The sequence below is a fragment of the Aulostomus chinensis genome, chromosome 4 (genome assembly GCF_037954235.1).
Source record: "Aulostomus chinensis isolate RoL2024-O1b breed Wild chromosome 4, RoL_Achi_v1.0, whole genome shotgun sequence".
Lineage (NCBI taxonomy): Eukaryota > Metazoa > Chordata > Actinopteri > Syngnathiformes > Aulostomidae > Aulostomus > Aulostomus chinensis.
In genome coordinates, this window is record NC_141323.1 from 11,027,363 (window position 1) to 11,049,581 (window position 22,219).

At 46.2% G+C, this 22,219-nt stretch overlaps 1 protein-coding gene across 3 annotated transcripts; it reads left to right on the top strand.

Annotated features, from left to right (window-relative positions):
• Positions 1-1,588: 1,588 nt before the first annotated feature.
• prkcq (protein kinase C, theta) lies at positions 1,589-21,805 on the top strand. Of its 3 annotated transcripts, none has more exons than XM_086201739.1 (19): positions 1,589-1,719; positions 6,702-6,992; positions 7,782-8,026; positions 10,994-11,193; positions 11,502-11,562; positions 12,962-13,142; positions 13,214-13,245; positions 13,325-13,410; positions 13,882-14,011; positions 14,646-14,755; positions 15,277-15,406; positions 15,501-15,667; positions 16,606-16,779; positions 16,858-16,949; positions 17,601-17,663; positions 17,750-17,888; positions 18,477-18,665; positions 18,787-18,915; positions 20,502-21,805. In XM_086201739.1, the coding sequence occupies exons 3-19, from the start codon at positions 7,855-7,857 to the stop codon at positions 20,658-20,660; spliced, it is 2,214 nt and encodes a 737-aa protein (XP_086057865.1). In that variant the 5' UTR covers positions 1,589-1,719; positions 6,702-6,992; positions 7,782-7,854; the 3' UTR covers positions 20,661-21,805. The 3 variants fall into 3 exon arrangements, with proteins under 3 accessions (XP_086057865.1, XP_086057867.1, XP_086057866.1); XM_086201740.1 differs by lacking the exon at positions 1,589-1,719 and adding an exon at positions 5,391-5,605; XM_086201741.1 differs by lacking the exon at positions 7,782-8,026 and having other exon boundaries at positions 20,502-21,804.
• Positions 21,806-22,219: the final 414 nt, after the last annotated feature.

A 22,219-nucleotide genomic window follows, 5' to 3' on the forward strand; every position in this document is an offset into this window, starting at 1 on the left:
ACTCACCCCCCCCCCAGAAAATTTTGTCTTAAAGTTACTTATTTTTCAACCATCAAGGTTTTTTTTTATTGGAAATGAAGCAGGCGTCGCCCAGAAGATCATAAGACGGTGTTCAAGAGGCGCCAATGAGGGGGAAAAAAAAGATTTCTCAGTTTTTATTCACATTTGAACAAACAGCGGTCCAAAATTACTCATAGACTTTGCAAACTGTCACATTCCATGGGAAAATCCAAATTCCAAGCAGTCCGAGCTGTTCTAATGCTATGAGGCCCGATCTGAATGTTCTCAGGTTCCTGTGGCTACAGTGCAAAGTTTTATTAAAAAATACAAGATGTTCCGCCAAACGTGACAGCTGTGCTGGCCAGGAGGACAGTGACAGAGGTGGAAAAGAATCCAAGGATCACCACCCGGGGCGACCCTGGCGAATCTGGGCTCTGCTGGTGGCAGCGTCTCAAGGCAGAGAGTCCAACGGGGACGCTTCGCACCGCTGGGTTCCACGGACGCAGACTGAGGAGGACGCCACTTCTCCAGAGGAGGCACACAAAAGCCCGCTTGGCCTTTGCAAAAGCTCATCTGGACAAAGAAGAAGACTTCTGGTCTTCTGTTGTACGGTCGGATGAAGCAAAAATGGACTTGTTTGGCTGCCATGATACGTCCTTCATTTGGCGTAAAAAAGGAGGCGCCTTCAACCCGAAGGACACGTCCCCACTGTCAAACATGGCGGTGGGAACCTAAAGCTTGACCATGAAAAATGAGCAGTACATCAAGATTCTCAACAACAACATCCAGGTGTCTGCAGACAAACTCGGCCTCGGGCGCCAGTGGACATTTCAGCACCACCACCACGCAAAAAACAGAAGAAGTGGTGCAGAAATGGTTAGCGGGCAAGAATATGAAGGTTTTGCAGCGGCCCAGCCAGAGTCCTGACTGACTGGAATCTGTGGAGGGAGCTGAAGGTCAGGGTGATGGCGAGGAGGCCCTCCAACCTGCAAGAGCCGGAGCTCATCGCTAGAGATGAATGGGAAAAAATACCAGTGGAGACACGCAATTACAGGAAGCGTTTGACGGCTCGAACGGCCAATAAAGGCGTCTCTATTGATTATTGAGAAGTCTCTGAATAATTTTGGACATGCCGCTGTTTGTTCAAATGTCAATAAAAGCTGAGAATTTTTTTTTCCACAATGACGCCTCTTGCACGTCGTCTTACTGTCCCCTGGGAGACGCCTGTCTCGTTTCCAATCAAGAAAAAACTTGCTGGGTGAATAAAAGTCACTTGAAGTCAGGTTTGAACGATTTCAGGCGTGACTGAGTAAATGTACAACAGTGTTAAACTTTCTTTTGGCTGTTTTTTTGTTCTGTCGCCTCTACTTTTGTCTCCTGATGTGAAACCTGTCATTGTACCAACACTTGAGAACACGTGAAAATCTCCATTTATCTCCATGGAACTTATTTTTTTTCTTACATCAAATACTTTTACCCAGTCATATTTTGATTAAACTACTCATTGACTGGACTAAGCTTGTACACGATTACTTCAGTAAACATGTCAGTTCAGCACTAACGCGCCAGTTATGTGCCTCCTTCTCTCAGGATAGTTGAAAATCCGACTGTCATGAACGCCTCGCTGTAACAGTTAAAGTAGGCTCCTGCGGTCCGTCGCAGTCTCCGGCTGAGATCGGCTCCTGTCTGCGGGCACTGAGGGTCTCCCGTCTCCTCCAGGTGAGTCCACCTGCCGTCGCCTTCAGCACCGCTGCCTTCAGGCTCGTTCAGAAGTTGTTGAATAAACACACCGTGGAGAACTGTAATAGCTCTGAAACTGTTAAACGTGTGTGTGTGTGTGTGTGTGTGTGTGTGTGTGTGTGTGTGTGTGTGTGTGTGTGTGTGTGTGTGTGTGTGTGTGTGAATCCTTGACGTGAGTCACTAGAGGTTCCAATAATTTTCCTTTTTTGTATTAAAGCGTCTCTCGTGTTGGGGTTACAAGTCGTGACTCTTGGCGCTGAAGTGTAAAACAAGAATCCAGGCCGTCCTGAGCATCCTGAGGAGGACCAGGAACTGAGTGACAGAGTGAACTCCAAAATAACCAAATACTCCAATACTAGTACTGCATCCAAAATAATACGCTAAACCTACTTAACGAGTACGAAATGAAAGGATGGATGCAACCGAATTTGACGAGTGATGTCATGACTTGAATGTTACTGAACGCAGGATTTACGTCGAACGCACGAAGAACTTGTACACCTGGACGCCTCAGGTGTGTTTAAAGCATTGATTAAGACTTAACTGTAAGACAAGTACTTCTTTGTGCGTCACAATTCACTTGAGAAGAAGGACCGTGAAGCGAGTTCTGAGTGTTTTAGTGGGATCAAGCGTCATTCTGTACATGGACCCTGTGTTTTTGTTCAGTTGTCGCCTACGAGATCACACATGGTAATGAAAACCCAGTTTTACTGCATGGACTCAGGGTGGCTGCACCCTGGGGGTGGAGGTGGGGGTAGGGGGGCTGGGCCCTTTGCTGGGCTGCAAACGGCCATTCAAGGTTCTTTTGTTGTTTACAGTGGGGGGGGGGGGGTGTCTGTGGTTTCAGTAATGTCACTGTCATAGATCAGATGATATCATACCAACGCTCTGGTCTGACAACGCGCCTGGAGCCACTGATGCTCGTCGCGTGTGTGATTTTACCCACAATCCTGCGGGACTGTCAGGTTTGTCTTTGGCTGCAGCAACAACGTGAGTCCAAAGAAGAAAAAAATGGACGAAATCCAGAGGTGGAAAAAGGAAAAGAAGATTTTGTTTCATTTCCTTTGTTTGTTCATTTACAAAAAAACCAAAACAACCCTGTTGGATGAGGGAGACGACGTAGAAATCTCTTCTTTCCTCGTCGTGGCAGCAGGCGGCGTGGCTGCAGGCGGCGTGGCTGCAGGCGGCGGAGAGTCAAGCATCTGCCGGGTTGTGAACAAGGTTCCACTTTCGGAGCACCTGGGCTCATGTCAGGGTCAAAGGCGTCTGTCACGCATGTCGGCCTCCGGTCAATAGCCGCTGCCGCCGCCCTCTCCTAGATTCTTCAAAAACGCTGCTGAGCTTTGATGGCATTTGGAACAGAGGGTCCGGGGTGGGGCAGGGGAGGCCAGGTGGGGGTCTCGGTTGACCTCATGAAAGCTGGTGAAATGTCTCTGGCGTTGGCACACGGGGACCTGACCTTCCTGGTCTTTCATGTGTGTGTTTGTGGATGGTCGGGTGGCATTTGTGCTCCCGCGGGTGGTGGAAACGCCAGTCATGTGACCCATCCTCCTCTTTTATTTCCCCCTGGGTGTGAAAACCTCTCCATTAGCTGCTGAATTAGCATTTCTGCTGCTTTTTAGTTCAAAATAACCTTCAAAGGTTTCCAAACCTAACAATGACCCTGTGTTCGACCCGTTTAAATCCACTTACAGCGAGTGTTCGCTTAAGAAAGACGGCATACAGAATATAATCCCATTATAATTCCATCACCGCTGCCTGACACTTGTCATTACATCACCGCCAAGTTGTACAACATCTTTTCTTTTCAGTGTTATTCAAGATGCGGTTTAGCGTCATGTTAGATTACATACGACATCAGGTCACGGCGGGTTCGTGCCTGAGCCTGATCCGGAACGAGAGGCCGCTCAGAGTTTACAGGAGAGGAGAAACACATTAAAAAGCCAGAGATGAAAGGCAGAGATGCACTTCCAAATGAGAGATTAACGACGCGACTGAGAGCGTGGAGACATGAAAAGATAAGAGATTAAAAGCATAAACATACATCAGAATTAAGAGATTAAGAGCGCAGAAACGCATCAGGAGTAAAACACAAAGAGCCTCGAGGTTCTGCAGATTAAAAGCAATAGATTAAGAGAAGAACAGAAGAACTGCGGTCAAATGGGACAAAAGAAAACAAGCGGCGAGTGGACATCAAACGAAGGGTTGGGACTGCAGCAAACAATCCTGTGGTTGAACCAAACTGAGGAGGTTTTTCACCGACCTCAGGTGAACTTGTCCCAGGTGACCCAGTGTGTGTGTGTGGGTGTGTGTGTGTGGGTGTGTTTACAGCAGTTTGAGCCCAACTGAAAATAAAATGAGTCTGCGTCAGTTTCCACAAACAGAAGGGAAGCCTGCACCTTCACCGCTGACACCAGTCCAACAAGTCACCAGTGTGTTGTGTTCAAGTGCATCAGGGTGTTACTGCCACACAGAGCACCTCCCGCTGCGGTTACTGGTACTAGTAACAGATGGGAAGTACTCAGGTAGGTGGTTTAAACAGGCTAGTCAGCCACGTCGGCGTCACGTACGAACGCGGCGATCAGCTGGAGGCTCACAGAGCCCCTGATGGTGAGACTCTCAGGGGGAGGATTGATGAGTTGTGGTGCTTTTACTGTTTTTTGTTTCTTTTTTCCCTATCAGTTACTTATTTTTGCTAATGGAGGGATAAAGTAGGCCTTAATTTCATGCTATTATCACATTTTATCTTGATTTTACAGTTTTTACTTTAACTTTTTTCTGTTTTTTTCTTTAGAATTTTAGTTTAATTTGAATCGTTTTTAAAATATTTTCCTTTTCCTTTTTGCTCTGTTTTATTGATAGAATTTTGCTTTCATTCATTTGAACGAACGCGTCACGTTGAGAACGTGCGTGCACGCCGTGGCCCGTGACATCAGTTGGCCAGCAGCACTCCTTCGGAACTTCCCCTCATCACAGCGTTCTGTCTGCTAACTCAGCGTCTCTGATGTTGTCTTCAATGAGGTGTGACGTCCCCGCTGACCCGCGTCCAGCCGTGCTTTGCTACCACGAATTGTGGAAGTGACCATAAATCAGATTCTGAACTGAATCCGACAGGTTTTTACCCAGCAGAGGGACAGAAACACGCCTGGGTTTATTTCGTTTCACCGGCTTCTAACGTCGCTCCTTTAATTTGTCGTCTTTTGTTTTTGTTATAAAGTTCAGTGTGGCCGTGTTTGGTGTTCGATGGTGTTTGCAGCCTCTTGTGTGAGGCTCCCACCTCTGAAGCTTCTAAAGGAAAATTAAGAATGCTCAGGGAGAGAGAGAGAGAGAGAGAGGAAATGCGGTTACATCGATGTAAGGCGGGGACAGGAAGTTGTAGTCCTGCAGCAGGCTTTGCAGCGCACGAAGCTGCAGCTCTGCAGGGTAAAGGGCTCATCGTGTCTGGATTATTATCAGCGCGCCCACACGTGCACATTTATATGCTGATGATGAGATTAAGAGATGAAATGGGGGAATATTGGTACGTGGTGATTGATCTTCACACAATGGTAATCTCAGGTTTCACTTTTGGTGGCGGGAACCACCCTGGTGGAGAAAGGGGCGGGGCTTAGTTTGCTAAAAAATGAACAAAGGCGGCTCCGGTAGAGGCTAGCGCAGCTGCTGCGGTAGCGTGAGCTCCGTCAGGACTGGAGAGGATTCCAAAATATTTCTGGCGAGAAGCAGCACGTTGTGTTTTTGTAGTATGCCCTCCTGACGGGAGGCGGTCCTGATCTTGACCTTTGACCTTTGACAACCTAATTCTTCTCGGTCCTACGTCGGTGACAAATTTGAAGAAATTCCTTCAAGATGTCCAGGCTTCGTTGAGGTATTGTCTTTAAAGTGACAGCCATTTAACCCCTAAAGCTGAATGACAAAATAACAACATCTCAACAGCTGCAATGCAAAACGTATCAAATATGTAACTGTCAGTAGAATATGGCCTTTCAGTCTGATGGAAGAGGACAGTGACCGGAATCATTCACGTTGTCGTTGGGATTTTGGTTTTTGTAAAAACAGAAAATATTTAACTGAATTCCGACTTTAAACTCAACAATCTGGTTTTATCGCAAGAATTTTCGACTTCATTCTGACAGTCGCAAATCAGACAGAGGTATTCCGAGGCGAATGCCACGATTCTGAGAAAAAGTTAAACTTATGAGAGCTATGGGAATCAATCATTGTCAAATTTCAACAATTTCTTTTTAATTGAATAATAAAAAAAAAGCCTGTCAAAAAATGTCTCGCTTGGCCTTAAAATTCTTCAGTAAACTCAAAGTGAGCCAGCAGCTCGATAGAATGGGAACATTCTCTTCAGGTATCCCTCTACTTTTGGATACCACAGAATCTTTCCGCAGCCATCAGAATGCTGCTTCCCCTCTCAGGCAACAGCAAGATCAGACACTGTTTCCGATGAGTCGCTGATCTCATGACAGCGGAGAGTCGGGGTCTCCAGGAAGGCGGGCGAGGGCTGCCTGGGTGTGACCCTTGAGGGTGAGCGTGGTGGGATCAGGCACCAGCGGTCATTTACTCCTACATGATCTACGTTTAGGATTTCGCTTCTATTAATAGTCACCTCCCACACACACACACTCACACACACACACACACACACACGTCTCCCCTGCAGTCCTCAAATATCACATCCGCCCAAGACTGAAATGAAACGAGCTGCAGCAGAAGAGTTTTTCTTCGCCTTGTTTTATTTTGACGGGGCGCTCCTGCCAGCTGGTGTCAACCTGCAGGTATTTCATTGTCTCTTATTTTGGGGGTTCTGTTCAAGCACCAGCTGGCTCCTCAAACACAGACTTGTTGATCCAGTTCTAAACCCGGCTGTGACCGTCAGCAGGTGCTTTAGCACAGCCGCTCTCTCTCACTCATGATGACATGTCTCTCTTTCTACACTCCCTCTCTTCCTCCCTCAGGCTGTTTAAAGGGCAAACCACCACCTCCTCCCCCTCTTCTTCTCATGCCACCAGCCCATCCTTCCTCTGGAGGGAAAAGGGCGCTCGACTCGTGGAGGAAAGGCGGTTGACGTCGAAGCCTCCAAGAGGCGTCATCTCAGGGTTTTTGATTTGCACCGAACACGGAGAGTAAAATGTCGCCGTTCCTGCGGATTGGCTTCTCAAACTTCGAGATCGACCCGGGTCTGGCCTACCATGAAGAGGTGCTGAACCCCTACTGTGCTGTCCACATGAAGGAGGCCGTCGACACAGGTGAGTGACGGGCTAATGGAACCTAAACTGAGCAGAACCACTAGAACAGCTTCAGCGTTTGCACTAAGATTCTATTGAAGAGGTGGCGGACAGCGCCGACGCCTAACTGGGTCGAGATCTGGTGTATCAAGACAGATTTTTCCTTTAATTTGTCGCCCGGCTGTTGCCTTGGAGGTGCGTTATTGGTGGAAGAGGATTGTTGAACCAAATCTCTGACGTTTGTGACTCTGCTGTCACTGACAGTTGGTCAGAATCAGCTGATTTGGCAGCGTTTGGTCCTCATGTCCCTCCGTCCTCCCCCGCAAGCTGAAATCTGGGCTAGAATCTTACAGTTAGTTACAAAATATAATCGGAGAACTCCAGTGACTCGCTGTCGCGTTCATGGCCGTCCTTCATGCTGCTTTGTAGCTTGAGAGGTGATAGTGAGTCACTGTGGCGTCCAGTCTGCTCTCAGCCCAGCAGGAAACACGTAGGAGTCAGGAAATCATAGAAACACACCAAAGTCAACCAACGGATCCGACAAGCGGACGGAATCATCCAGCCTCGGTCTCAGGTCAGAGCCTACACCCGGCAGCAGGACTGTGGAGCCGCTGTGTGGGTTTGTAAGGTCTTAATCGCGGTTGTTGATTCCCGCCAAGCGTCACCAGTGTGGCTGACTTCTCAGCATGATCATGTACTCACAGCAGATATCTCAGCTCTGCATCTGGCTATGTTTAACCACGGCTGAGGATGAGTGCAGGACGGAGCTAAAAACAGACGATGAGTCTTTTCCTTTACTGTAAACCACAGGACTGCCAGGGAACGGGAACAACGCCTCTGTGGAGGAGCGTCCATCACTGTTCGCTGACTCAGTGCATGCACGATGTCGTGGAATGGATTTGGGTTCACCTCTTTAAACCTGAGTTCGCTGGAACAAGATTCAAGTGGGACGATGGTGTTAGCTGGCGCTGCCATGAGCTGTCACGCTTCGGGGGTTAACGATCACAACTTGCTGCCTCCTCCTCATCATGAGTTTGTGAAATCGAAAGCTGAGGGTGAGAGTCTCTTGCACCTCCCGCGTCTGCAGCCCCCATCAGACGTCTTTGCTCCTCCTGGCTGGTTTCACCTGCAGAGGAAAAGCTCTTCAGTGTGGTTCTCCATGTTTGAAGTCCTCTCCGAAGTCCTTCAGGGCCCTTTTTTTTTTAATTTGTTGGTTTCTTTCTGTATTTGTTAGCTCTGCTGAGTGATTCATATTTCATATCAATATTTTAGCGCAAAATCCATCATTTCTATTTTTCATACACAGCAAATTTCTGTTTTTGTGTGACCTCAGGATTCCTCATCAGCCCCAGATATTAGTGCCCGACTGGAGACGGAGGACTCGCCTCTCAGTGTGACATTTTATTGCCCCTCATATTTAGTTCAGATATTTTAGTGAAAATTACATCTTTGGATCGCTTTCACGGGGTGCGACCCGTTCACGCTGCAGCTGGAGTAAATGTTTCTGAGCCGACGCTGAACCGCTCCAACCGGCTGCCACTGAAACTGGAAACTTATTTGTAAGAGGCGAATGTTTCTGTTGCCACTGAGGAGTTAAACGGTTCAAAACAGCAAACAGGTCATGTGTTCCACCTCTGAAATGACGTCTCAGTCTGATTACCTGGTAACCGACCGCACCTCCAGAAACACCACATTCAGTCGTCTAAAATGACTGTAAACACTTTGCAGTTTCCTTTTTCTGTCCGAGCGGCGTGAATGTAGAGTTTTCCCTCCCTCCCGTGTCACTGACAGCTGCTCTGTTGTCAGCGCGTCAACTCCTGCTTTTAAACTTCCTCTTGTCACACGCATCTTGCTGAGTCAAGGCCTCGGAGCTCAAATGTGGCTTGAAAACTGTCTAGCTTTTATCAACAAAGTGAGGTTTGCTTGCTTTTACACTGGAAAACGTTTGACTTGAACCATGCAGTGACGACGAGTGCAGCACTTCCCTGCAACACGGCTCTATTTGTACGGCGACCTTGAGTGCCTTGAAAGGCGCCTTATAAATAAAATGTATTATTATTTTTAGTCACGTCATGTAAACGGCTTATTTGGTTGTGGTTTATCCTTTTTTTCTGTGTTTAGCATTTTGAAGTTGATGTTGTTCAGGTTTCAAAAGCCATAGAAGTCATCAGAGTTCCTGAAATGACAAACCTCAGCGCTGATTTAACAGGTCAAAGCAGTGGAATCACATTCATCGTCGCTTTCTTCTCTCTCATTAATGCACATCTGTAGAAACTGGGACGGTAAAGACTCCCAATGTGTTGTCGTTTAGAAGAAACCAAAGCAGCAAACTTTGGTTCTGCCTTTTGTCTCCCGGATTGTGAATGGAATCTTTATTTTCCTTCACCGTGTACGCAGCTTTGTGGGAATAGTTTCTGGAATCAGGACAAAAACCACCGTGATGGTGGACTACTGAGTCATTTGTTACGTGTGTGGATGTTGTCACGGTCTCATCAGAAACGTCATGATCATAAATGCCTCCAGAACAAAACAAAGAAGGAAAGCAGTCGTCGAAATGCCACGTCGCTGCTTTTTCATAGAACGCAGGAAGTGACATGCTGTCGCTCCTCATTCTGCAGCCAGGAAACGTCTCCAAAGACGCAGTCTGGAGCAGCGTTTGTGTGTCTGGGAGAACCGGACACGTTCTCCTCTCCGGGTGCTTTAATCGGCCGGACGGCAGCTGGCAGCGCCGCTGGACTGACAGATGACGAGCCGGCGGTGAAGCTCGCTCAGGGAGGAGGAAGCTTACTGGGTTTTATTGTGGCGGTTATGCAAGTGGATACGTGGGATATTATTACACGGAAAAATGAGCAGATGTCAATTATGAAGGCAGGGAGTGGTTTTGTTCTCTTGGCGTGTGATGTGATCAGAAATCACGTGTTATATTTAACATCCTGCAACTCACGGCGGATGTCACTCAGACACTCGACGGATTTCAGCTGCGCCTCAGCGTCGGATCCCCCGTCAGTGACACGCCGCACATTCACCATATTTATCCAGATTAAATCCTGGTGTCACTTGCCACCGCTGGCAGGAAACCCTCCTCGCTGTCCAGATGTTGTCATCCCACCAACATATTAATAGACTCCAGCAGATATTAGGGCAGATGTTGACATCTGCTATCAGCTGGCGACAGAACGAGTCAACTGATGTCCTCTCTCCTGAACCTGGGAGTTTAACAACACGGTTTTGTTGTGAGCTGCACTTCCTCATCTTCAGCTGTAATTCACTGCTGGACAGGGTGTCGTTCCACCAGCGTAAAATGACCTCAAGCAACTTTTTGTTCTGTCGTTATGTTCCGTTATTGTCGCAAAATGAGCTCCAAACATCAGCTGGAACTTTTAACTGAGGGCTCCCCAGCGCCCCCTACAGCTGTATGTTTGAAAAAAGCCCAAATAACAGAAACCAATCACGATTATTTCAAATTTGCAGGCACGACCTGATGTGTGGGGACTGGACTGAAGCGCCTGGCTGGTTGGTAGCAGGAAGCATTCGAAGCTGAAATGTTCTTCACTTCTCCAGTTGTTAGAAATAAAAGCAAACAACAAAACTCTCGACTCACGACAGTTTACAAGCAGAAATAATTCAGGACCGGACACTGTTTGTTTTTAAGGGCCATAAACCTACAGAGCTGCAGTTTTTGAAACATGTCGGACCAAACTTGTCAGGAATAAATTCAGATATTGAATTTGTCTCAACGAGCGCGCGTCACTTTTCTGAGAAGAAGACGTCAAATGTGCTGATGCACCACTTTCCTAGGTACTGACGTGAGAGAGCTCTCGTTTCATCCGAGTTCCTGTTTGTTGCAGAGGAAACGTCAACGCCAATGATGAGACTCTTTTTTTCTTTTCTTGCCTCTGGTATTTTTGTTTCTGCTGGTGAGAAATAAATACACCGCATGAGAGCAGAACCCAGTTTTTGTCCTGAATATTTAATGCGCGCGTGTCCCTACGCTCACCCGTCTGGCTTGTTTCTCTCTGCAGAGAAAGGCCAGGTCTACAAGCAGAAGAAGCCCACAATGTACCCGCCGTGGAGCAGCACGTTTGACGCCCACGTCCACCGCGGTCGCATCATGCACGTCATGGTGAAGGACCGGACGGCCGAGCTGAAGTCCGAGGCCACGGTGGCGCTGGACTCGCTGGCGACTCGCTGCAAGAAGGAGAACGGCAAGCTGGAGATCTGGGTTAGTGAGTTGGTGCAGCTGTCTGTTGGTGGCGAGCGACGCCCAGATGGACTTTTAGGTTAGAAAACCAAATGTTTGAATTCATTCAGAAACAAACCTGTCCTCATTTCTGAGCCTCAGGAAGAATGCGGCCACAGAATGAACCAGAAAAGAGGAGTTTCATGTCCGTGTCTCTGAACACGAACCTTCAAAGAGTCACGGTGTTCGAGCTGCACTCAGAATCCTCAGCTGAATGCGGCTCTTATTGTTTGACCCCCCCCCCCCCAACTTCTACCCTGAAATTTTTCTCCTGTGTTTCCCTGCCTCAGCTGGACCTGAAGCCACAGGGCCGCCTGCTGATGGAGGCCAGATATTATCTGGAGAAAAGTGGTGAGTTGGAGGTGAACCCATCTGCACCATCACCTGCTCTGAGGAGTGTCATTCTCTGACGATAGCCAGCCAGCATGACCCAGCCAGAGACCCTTCTGTTCTGGGTCAGATATGTTTAGGGTCATGAAAAACTGCATTTTTTTACGCCGGGTTTGGTTGACTTATGTCCTCTTTCATACTTTCTAGTTGGCGATGCGTTTTGGCTCCTCTCCTTTTCCACATTTGTGCATCTCCAGGAGCTGGTTTGCTCTCTTCAGCTGAGGGTTTAATGAACAAGCGGATCATTTAACTGCAACCTGTGTTTATCTTGTTGGTTGAAAATCCACCTCAGAGAGACGATGAATATGATTACGAAGTGGCTTCCACGATCAGTTTTTGGCTTCAGACGCCTGTAATATTGGCAGCCTTGTTTGTTTTAATGAGCCATGATCCTCTGAGCCTTATTAACGTTCTCAAAATAAAAAAGGGAAGGTTTGACCTTCGGCCTCTCGCTGGTCCGCACAGTACCACGGCTCTTTGTTGCAACCTTCACCCTGCTGCTTTCCTGACATCAACAACTGACTCTCAGGATTTATAAATAGATCCATCAAATAGGAAATAGCTGCTCGGAACAACAGGTGGCACAGCAACGGGCACACTTTGAAACTTCCTCCTTAAATCGCACAGGCGCGCGCGCGCACACACACACACACATACACACGTGTGAAACGTCAACAGCCCTCCTAAATGTGCCAGGTTGAGTTAATCTGCTCTGACTGAATGCGAGCCTGTCTCAGTTAGTCAGCGGTGCTTGAGGCTCTGTTATAAATGCAGATTCACTGCAGTTCAAGTCTGGTTTTTATTCCCTCCAATCGGGTGCTTGTCACAATGACCTTTGACAACCAGCATTTCTTAAAGGGAGCCATCCTCGAGTCCCAGTGGCGGTTTGTTCTATCGTTGAAAGAATTCCCTAAACGCATCCCTGAGACATCACGTCCACTTGAGGTGACCTTGACCTTTGGAATTTTCCCACTTTATCGCCTCACGTGCACGTTGGGTTTGTCTGAGTGTCGCCCGAGTGGAGGTTGATGTTCCCCGACTGCCCTCTAGTCTTTCACTGAGGGTCCGAGAGGTTCTGGGTTTGAATCCCAGCTGGGTGTTGTTGGGTCACCGAAGATTGCGGGGCGTTGGCGGGGTGATGCGCTTGAGTTCAGAGGTGCAAAGCTCATCAACATAATTGGAACTTAAGTGTGTCTGCAAAGAATCTCCTGCCTGTTTAAAGATCATGAATGGCGTCACACTCAAACTTCTCACTCCGTCGGTGCTGAGAGCTGAAATACCAAGAAGTCCAAACCAGCTTCCAGGGGGTGGGGCATTCAAAGTTTTGCTCATCAGCATTTTGCATCATTTTGTGCGTCAGACTCCACAGGTCAAACCGAGGGAGACTCTGAGTCCGAGCGGGAGCGAGAGGGTCTGTTCGCTCTCCACCAGCGGCGTGGAGCCATCAAACAGGCCAAAGTTCATGTGGTCAAATGCCACGAGTTCAGCGCCACGTTCTTCCCTCAGCCCACCTTCTGCTCCGTCTGCAAAGAGTTCGTCTGGTACGCCGCCACCATGTTCCAGTCACCAAACAGTCATTACGGGTCATTTCACCTGTTTCTCTCCACCGCAGGGGTCTGAACAAGCAGGGCTACCAGTGCAGACGTGAGTGTCACATGACTTTCCTCTGATTCAACTTTGAAGGTTACTGTTTCGCATCCGTTATCCTCCGTGTGTCTTGTAGAGTGTAACGCAGCCATCCACAAAAAATGCATCGACAAAGTCATCGCCAAATGCACCGGCTCGGCCGTGAACAGCAAAGAAACGATGGTGAGGGTTGGTCCCAGGAGGACTTTTCTCTTTTTCTTTCTCATTTTTCTCACGCGGCTCGTTTAAATCTGAGGTGGCTGGAAAACGTGTGGAAGTTTTCGAACCATGCGGCTGACACTACAGAAGTGTTCAACTTGTGGAGTTGGAGCACAGAGTCCCCTGAAATATAAATACTCCAGTAAAGTATCTTGACATTTTTCTTTAGCTACAATACTTGAGTAAAAATACTGCTCAGCTTCCACCACCTCATATCAAACATTTGTGTGCCATTATCCATTTTTATCTTCTCGCTCTTATTCACTTCCTCTTCCTCTGAGTTTAATGAAACCAACGTTAAAGCTTATGTTGTGGTACACAGTAGAAGTACACACCTGCCACCTGCTGTACAGAGGAGGTACTAGTACTGCTGTTGGTCCTGATTTCCTCCTTTATTGAAGAGTGTTCTTTTGTTTTGGTTTTGGTTTCTCGCAGATCCACAAGGAACGCTTCAAGATCGACATGCCCCACAGGTTCAAGGTCTACAACTACAAAGGTCCCACCTTCTGTGAGCACTGCGGGACCCTCCTGTGGGGGCTGGTCAAGCAGGGGCTCAAATGTGAGGGTGAGACATCTCTCACTCACTGCAGCCAGCACTTTCACATACAAGTCCATCGCAACGTTCAGATTTACGCAGGAATACAATTTGTGTCTCAACCAAAGTTGTTGATTCTACCCCCACCCCCCAAAAAAGACTGCTAACAGTTCGAAACTCACATTAATTTCATTACCGTCCATTATCTTATTTTGATAATCCTTACCCTTTGACCTTTGGCTGCCCAAACAGTTCCTTCTTGAGTTCTAGTGGACATTTGTGACAAATTTGAAGAAGGTGACAGAAAAATATTACGTCTCGGTGTCTACAGCTGGGGTTGGCGTAGAAGCATGTAAACCCCCCCTAAACCCCCCCAAACAAAGAAAGAATGTCCTCTGTACTAACACACACACACACACACACACACACACACACACACACACACACACACACACACACACACACACACACACACACACACACACAAGGCTCAGCATCTCTTGGATCTCTGGATCGTAACCTGTGAAAACATGCAGTGCATAACCAGCAGCATGTTGATAATGGAGCCATCATAGATACAAAATTGCATTTTCAAATATTATTTTGATCATTTTTATTGTTATTGCATGTTTCAGTCCACTGACGTCACCTTTTCTTTGCGTAGAATGCAGCATGAATGTTCACCACAAATGCCAGAAGAAAGTAGCCAACCTGTGTGGAGTCAACCAGAAGCTGATGGCCGAAGCTCTGGCCATCATTGAGAGCAAACAGCAGGTCGGACTACCACAAGTACTACTACTACTACTACTACTACAAGTACTCCTGGTGGAAAATACTTCCACCCTGAAGATGTCTTCACTCTGGTGCTTCGCTGGTCCACGTTAATCCGTGCCACGTTAATGAGGAAGCAACCACCAGCATGCAGCTTCTCCATTTTGAATATCATGATGAATATCTCCTGTAGTCCAACGGCAAATTTAAATCTGACAACATGGCGTCAATGCTGTTTTGAATGCCAAGGAATCACCCTTTTCTTTTTAAAAGAAAGGTATATGTTTTATCTTGAAAATAGCCAGCAAAATGAGTGACAGATCAAACCGCACTCAGGGGCATTTGTCTTGAATGTGTTGTACCAGAGGAACTTCCAAACAGAAAAAACTCCCAGTGTGCGGTTCCTTTTTTTTTTTTTTTACCTCAAATTGTGATATTTTCTAGAACTTAAATGTGAAACTTCTTCAAACAGTGTCATTTCACCCCAAATCTGTATGAAGCCTGATTGGTCCTTTAACCTTTAGGCCAGAAGCACCAGAGAAACTGACATCATTAGTCGAGAGGGTCCCATCGGCATCGACCAGCCAGGGGCGGTCCAAGCTCCAGCAGAGTCCGTGACCGCTTTACCAGCAGGGGCAGGAACGGCGAGCAAAGGTGCTCTCATTAACTCCCTCCTTTCATGTCTGCAGTTTCATAACATCATGGATTTGCTTCCTGTTTCCTTATGAAAGTCTGACTCCTCCTGCAGAGTTGCAGGGGGTTTCATGGGAGGGGCCAACAGACCTGGACACGCCCATCGCTGAGACCTCCAAGGAAGAGCCTCTGTATGCTGTTCCGAGGAAGGATTACCAATCCAAGTTTACTGTTGATGACTTCATCCTGCACAAGATGCTCGGGAAGGGCAGCTTTGGAAAGGTTCAACAGCTTAAAAGAACAACAGCACTTTTTCTGTATCTTTTTGTGAATCTGACAGTTTTAACTTGTTGAGGAATTCCCTTCGCTCCTCTGTTCTGGAGCTGAGACTCGCGCTTGTTAGCTTAGCTCAGTGAATGGGAGTGGATGGAAAGCGTTAGCACGCCTCTGTCAAAAGTTTGATTTGTTTGACAAACTTTGAAGTTCCGCGTCAAATCACTGTGGTTTTCACCAGAAAGAACCTCAAACGAAAGGACCAAAGTTGAAAGTTAGCCAGCTGGCTAACGCTAGCACATTTACAGAAATGGTGATTCATGTGCGTCACCCTAAATTAAGGAAATGAAATAAGGACTTTGCAAGTGATGTTAAATTTAGACTGTCTTGTAACTGTAAGACTGATGAGTTTTTATGACCAGGAACCAAAAGGCTAAATGTCAGTGACACAATGGGTTTTTGCCGCTGTTCTTGGAAGGAACACCTCAGAGGGCTACTGAGAAACACGCCACAACGTTTCACACATGAAGCTGAACTACGGCGAAGACAGGAAGTGAGACACAGCACAAGTCATCCTGGAGTACAAAGACCGAGATGATGGCAGCTTTCTAACTCCAAAAAACCCCTCCAACATGTTTTTGCCTCACTATCAAGTGGTAGACGTTGGAAAAGCCAAGAAAAACTGTCCAGAGGCAGCGGTTCCTCGAAAACAGACCAAGTCCTCTTTCCGCTTAAAATCCATCGACTCTGCAGATTCTGCTCTCAGTCTTTGAATGCTCCCACCGCTGAATCCCTCAAACCTGGTCGTAGGGTACTAATTTCTTCTTTTGTTTGTGTGCTTGTGTCTCTGCTTTTAGTAAACCCTTTCATGCTCCGTCTTGGAAAAGAGATTTTGGAAAAAGAGCACAGAAGATTGCATGGTTGAGAAAGACTTTCTGTGTGTCCAGGTGTTTCTGGCAGAGTTGAAAAAGAGCGGGCAGTTTTTTGCGGTGAAGGCTCTGAAGAAAGATGTGGTCCTGATGGACGATGACGTGGAGTGCACCATGGTGGAGAGGAGGGTCCTCTCGTTAGCCTGGGACAACCCTTTCCTCACACACCTCTACTGCACCTTCCAGACCAAGGTGAGCATGCGCTCTTGCCTCCGTATCAGGTGTTCACAGAAGAACCCTCCACTGACCTCGCTGGGTCTCTGTGTCCAGGAGAACCTGTTCTTCGTCATGGAGTATCTGAACGGAGGGGATCTCATGTTCCACATCCAGAACTGCCACAAGTTTGACCTGCCCAGATCCACGTATGTGTCCACGATATGTTTGTGACTGATTGCGTGTGGTGGCAGGACTCCATCCCCTGGCAGCAACAGTTACTGCAGCTGTCGACACTCGGCGATATCAGAGGTTTCTCTGCTGTTACTGTTGCTGCTGCAAAACGATGGAAGAGATGGATGGAGCGTCCCACAGCTCTCGGGGAATGATTGATAACATTTGATATTGATATTAACTGAGGGCTAACAGGAAGTAGATGTCTCTGCCCTTAGAGCATGCTCAGTATGTGATGTGCGAGCGGTGTAGGGAGTTTGTTACATACATAAACTCCATCTACTGTGAAATATAGATTTACCTGGCGATGCTGATTTAATGCCCATTGTGAGAAGTCATTTTTTTGAGGGCTTCAATGGAAGCCACATAAGTTATATGACAGCAAGACAAGGAACTTTATGAACTGTTGCGTATTCTTTGTTTTATCTGGCTTTTTCATGCCGTTTTTTTAGAGTTGATGATGCTGAAAATAAGAAGTGACCACGGATCAGGCTGGGGTGAACTCTTCGATTCTTATTCTCTGGTTAGATTGAGGACCAGAGGAGTGATTCAACAAGCAGGAAGGAATGTGAAGTTGACTATTCATTTATTTATTAACTCATTCATTTTATCTCTTCCTCCTGCAGCTTCTATGCAGCTGAGATCATTTGCGGTCTTCAGTTTCTGCACTCCAAAGGAATAATTTACAGGTGGAGTTTCAGTGCAGATGAGATGCACCATTTGAACATAAAAGCATAAAAACACACACATTATTCCTTTCTTCTGTCCCTCATAGGGATCTGAAGCTGGATAACGTGTTGTTGGACTCTGAAGGCCATATAAAGATCGCAGACTTTGGCATGTGTAAGGAGAACATGCAGGTCGAATCACGGACCTCCACCTTCTGTGGAACTCCTGACTACATCGCCCCTGAGGTGACCTTTATCTCACAATGGAACCCCATACTCATGATTATAAAACACTCTAGACTTCAGGGTAAATCAAAACACGGAGTCAGACGAGATGCAGATCCATGACCAACCCATTGTATGGATGCATTTTTAAAAGGATAACTGAAAATTTCCTGCTGCTCATGGCTGATAACAAGAACCGATGGGTTAATTCTAAATTTTTGTTTTTTAAAAGTGAGTTCATACTCTTGAGTTTGAGGCAAAGAGGTTGGAAGTGAAGATGGATTATTATGCTTGTTGAATGTTGAAGTTCAAAAAGTACAGGATCCGGAATCGAACCCTGAGGAATGCCATGATTCGCTCAGTAGGTTTTAGGTGACTATCAATACATGGTTTATAAAAGATAATAATAGGAAGAAGCAAGATGTGATTAAAAAAGCACAAGTCAGTGTCAACAGAAGACATTCAGCGATACTGGAGGAAAGAAAATCATGTTAATTCAGTCCCACTCTGCAGTCCTTCTTCTTATTGAAGTACGACTAAAAAATCTGCCATGAATTTATGATTTGAGTCACACAGAACTCCAGTTTTTACAGTATGTCTATGCGACAGATCCTGCTGGGTCAGAAGTACAACAGCTCGGTGGACTGGTGGTCTTTTGGAGTTCTGCTGTACGAGATGTTGATCGGTCAGTCTCCGTTCCACGGCCGAGATGAAGAGGAACTTTTTCAGTCCATACGCACTGACAATCCGATTTACCCTCGATGGCTGACCAAAGACACCAAAGACATCCTGATCAAGGTCAGAACCTTTGACCTTTTTAAAGATTACTTCTTATAATCTAATGGTACAGCTATAAAAAGTTTCATCTGTACGTATGATGTTAATGTGATACTTTGGCTCCTGTGTGTTTTTACTGCAGCTGTTTGTACGAGAACCTGAAGAGCGACTGGGAATGAAGGGAAACATCAGGCAGCACAGTTTCTTCAGCAGCACCGACTGGAACGCCCTAGAACAACGGCAGGTGACGCCGCCCTTCAGGCCAACTTTGGTGAGGCTACACACTATATCAGATACACAAAACCTACCCAAGCTCATTTGCAACACACTCGATGTAGATGTATCACAATAAGCTAAACTGGAGCGAGTTAGCATGGAAGCTAACAACTTTATTACCTACAAGTTTCAATTATGTCAAAGAAAATGTTTCAATCCAACAACAACAACAACAAAAAAACAATATTTCGAGGATGTTAGTACTTTGAAATGATTCCATAAGGCTAAATGTTTACGCGGACAGAATGTTTAATAGCATCATGCTGAGGATGAGGAACATTCTATAATCTGTTGTCTCAAAAAAAAACATTTTGTGATGAAGTAACATCAGTTTTTAAAAAAAACACGGGTTCCACGTAGTGATGATTACACCTCCTGCTCCAGTTGATATGTTGAATAAAGGCGTAACATCATAATTTCATCATTATATCCTCTTAGACAGATATGTGATTTTTTTATCATAAATATCCTATTAATTCTTCAGTTAATGCTTGTGTGATTCTCGACCACCTCGCTCCTCCTCCACATTCAATATTTGTCTTGAATGTGAAGTACTTGAATATTTCAGAATTTTCTTCACATGATAAACACATTGTGGGGGAGGGTTGGTGGATGGATGGATGGAACGAAGGTGGAGAGGGTAGGAAGGCTGTCATAATTCTCACTACACCCAATCGCGAGTGCCGGCCAGGACGCCGCTTCTAGGTCAGAGTGTCCAGGGCAGGAAGGAAGCCCGGTATGAGATACTGACTGGATGTGACCACAGGTATTGATATCAGGGATCAGTGAACATGAGAATGGGTACTGGGACCTTCACTGCATTTATTATGGGCATACAGAGGTGTGTGTGTGTGTGTGTGTGTGTGTGTGTGTGTGTGTGTGTGTGTGTGTGTGTGTGTGTGTGTGTGTGTGTGTGTGTGTGTGGTTCTGAAACAAAGGGAAGGGATAAGTAATGAGCACATGGCAACAAAATAATACGTACATGCCTAAAGGTACGCACATGAGAAGCTGCCTGCTAACACAGCATCGTCTCACAAAGAGCAACCAAATAAATCGTGAACCCATCAATGGACCCCCAGTAGGCGTGCAGAGTAAAAACAGCTAACGGGGGTCTGCAAGACAGTATTACAGAGGGGAGTCTGCCCACTAGCAAAATGACACTAATCGCATGCTAGCGATCATGGCTGCTACCACTAGCTTAGCATGCTAACGTAACAACTGGCGATATGGAGTCGTACTGCACAGTACTTTCTGAGTAACATTTAACACCAGACACCAGCACCCATCGCTTTCACAGATGCACACTTCTGAACAAGGATTTGGTGCTACAGAGAATGAACAGAGCAGTAACTCTGGTGTCCACGGTAACTGCGGGTGCACCATGCTCGAGAACCTGACCGCGCCACAGACGCGTGACTGCACAACTGCACGTCAACAAGGACTCGCTTAGACACGTGGCCACAGTGCTGCAACGGGCAACCGTGACAGCAGAACACACACAACCAACCAGAGCCTTTTGTACACACACAGTATCAAAGTTCATGTTGTCTGTTTCAAGGTTTTCTGTTCTCATCCTTGCAGACATCGCCGAGTGACTGCAGTAATTTTGATAAAGAGTTTATCAACGAGAAACCGCGGCTGTCGTGCGCCGACCGGACTCTCATCAACAGCGTTGACCAGACGATGTTCAGAAACTTCTCCTTCATCAACCCGGGGATGGCTCGCGTCGCAGCTCGCTGACCACCTGACCAACGACTTCCCATTCGCAGCACTTAAACCACGAATGTTGCAGCTAAACTCAGCTGTCCTCAGAACTCGATGACTTAACGGATGTACTGTGAAAAAGGAATTGTCACGATCGACTTCTTTTAACAAAGAAACGACCTCGATTTCTCTGGCTTTTATTGAAATTTCACACTCGTTTTACAACTCTAAGAGAACCATGATTATTAAGGTTTTAACCAGACAGCATATTCCGTGGAACCTCACTGCTTAAAGTTCAATAAAAACTGGAGGACTGGCCGAGCTCTAAAACCTTTAACCGTGACTATACATCAATGTCCCAAAGGCCACGTAACAAAAACGCTGAAGAAAAATGGACAGTTTACGCACAGATGATTAGCCAGCTAGAGGCTTCAATGTCAACCCCGTTATTGTCAAATGCATGTAATTTATTTTACTTAGAGCTTCACAGGGTATGAAGAAAATTAGGGTGTAAACTGTCTTTGGTACCTCTTATGAAGTTTTCCTCATGTAAAAACTGAATTTACCTGAAGTCACATTAGAATTGTCCTGTTTGTGTTTGTTTGTTTTTTTCCTGTCGTATTCCGTAAAACGTTGGTTGGTTGGTTACAGACGTTACAAATGTATTTCTATGAATGTAAAAAACTCAGATAATGTGATGTAACGTGTAGCGAGGGAAGTTACATGGTTTTCGTTTACAGGTGTTTTCTTACTGTAACTTACTCAGCAGTTTTTATTGAATGTTTAATTTGTACTAGTTTGATTTTTTTTCCTGTAGGTTTTCATGGTCTTGTCTTTTGGATTTGTGTATAATAAAATGTGGTTATTTTTTGTAATCAAATGTTCCAGTCCTTAAAAGGGGGTTCTGATGTGTAACGGTCATCTTTAACACAGAAGAACATTTTTCCCAACTGGCATAGTGTGTCGGTACTAAATTTATACATAAAATAACTACAGTACAGGTAATTAATACCACGCCATTTTGGGGAGGTTATCAAATATCCTAAAGCATATATAGTAGGAAATGTATACATTGTAAGATGGTTAATGTAACAATTTATACTCCTAAAAATGTTTTAAGAAAACGTGGCCAAAAAAAAAAAAAATTCTAGTGTCCAAAAGTTTTCTCAGGTTACAAATCACACATTTGTGGTTCATAAAATTGAATAAAAAAACAAAACAACTCTGTTTGTCTGTCAGCCACCAAAACATTTTAACACCTACAGCCAAGATGTTTTAACATTGGTACAAGTTTTAAGGAATTCGTCTTCATTGTCCTCTTTATCCGGTTGGTCCGGGTCGCGGTGGCAGCAGCCTCAGCAAGGAAGCCCAGACCGTCCTCTCCCCAGCCACTTCCACCAGCTCTTTTGGCAGGAATCTCGAGGCGTTCCCAGGCCAGCTGAGAAATAGAATTCCTCCAGTGTGTCCTGGGTCAGCCCCGAGGCCTCCTCCCGGTTGGGCATGCCTGGAACACCTCCCGCGGGAGGCATCCGCACCAGATGCCTGAACCACCTCCACTGACTCCTCTACATGGAGGAGCAGCAGCTCTACTCTGA

Bases quoted from the DNA above. Each gene is read 5' to 3' on its own strand.
- prkcq (XM_086201739.1), top strand. From the start codon at position 7,855: ATGTCGTGGAATGGATTTGGGTTCACCTCTTTAAACCTGAGTTCGCTG. The intron at 8,027-10,993 runs GTGAGAGTCTCT...TTCTCTCTGCAG, and splicing joins TGTGAAATCGAAAGCTGAGG to AGAAAGGCCAGGTCTACAAG. The intron at 14,756-15,276 runs GTCGGACTACCA...TTTAACCTTTAG, and splicing joins TCATTGAGAGCAAACAGCAG to GCCAGAAGCACCAGAGAAAC.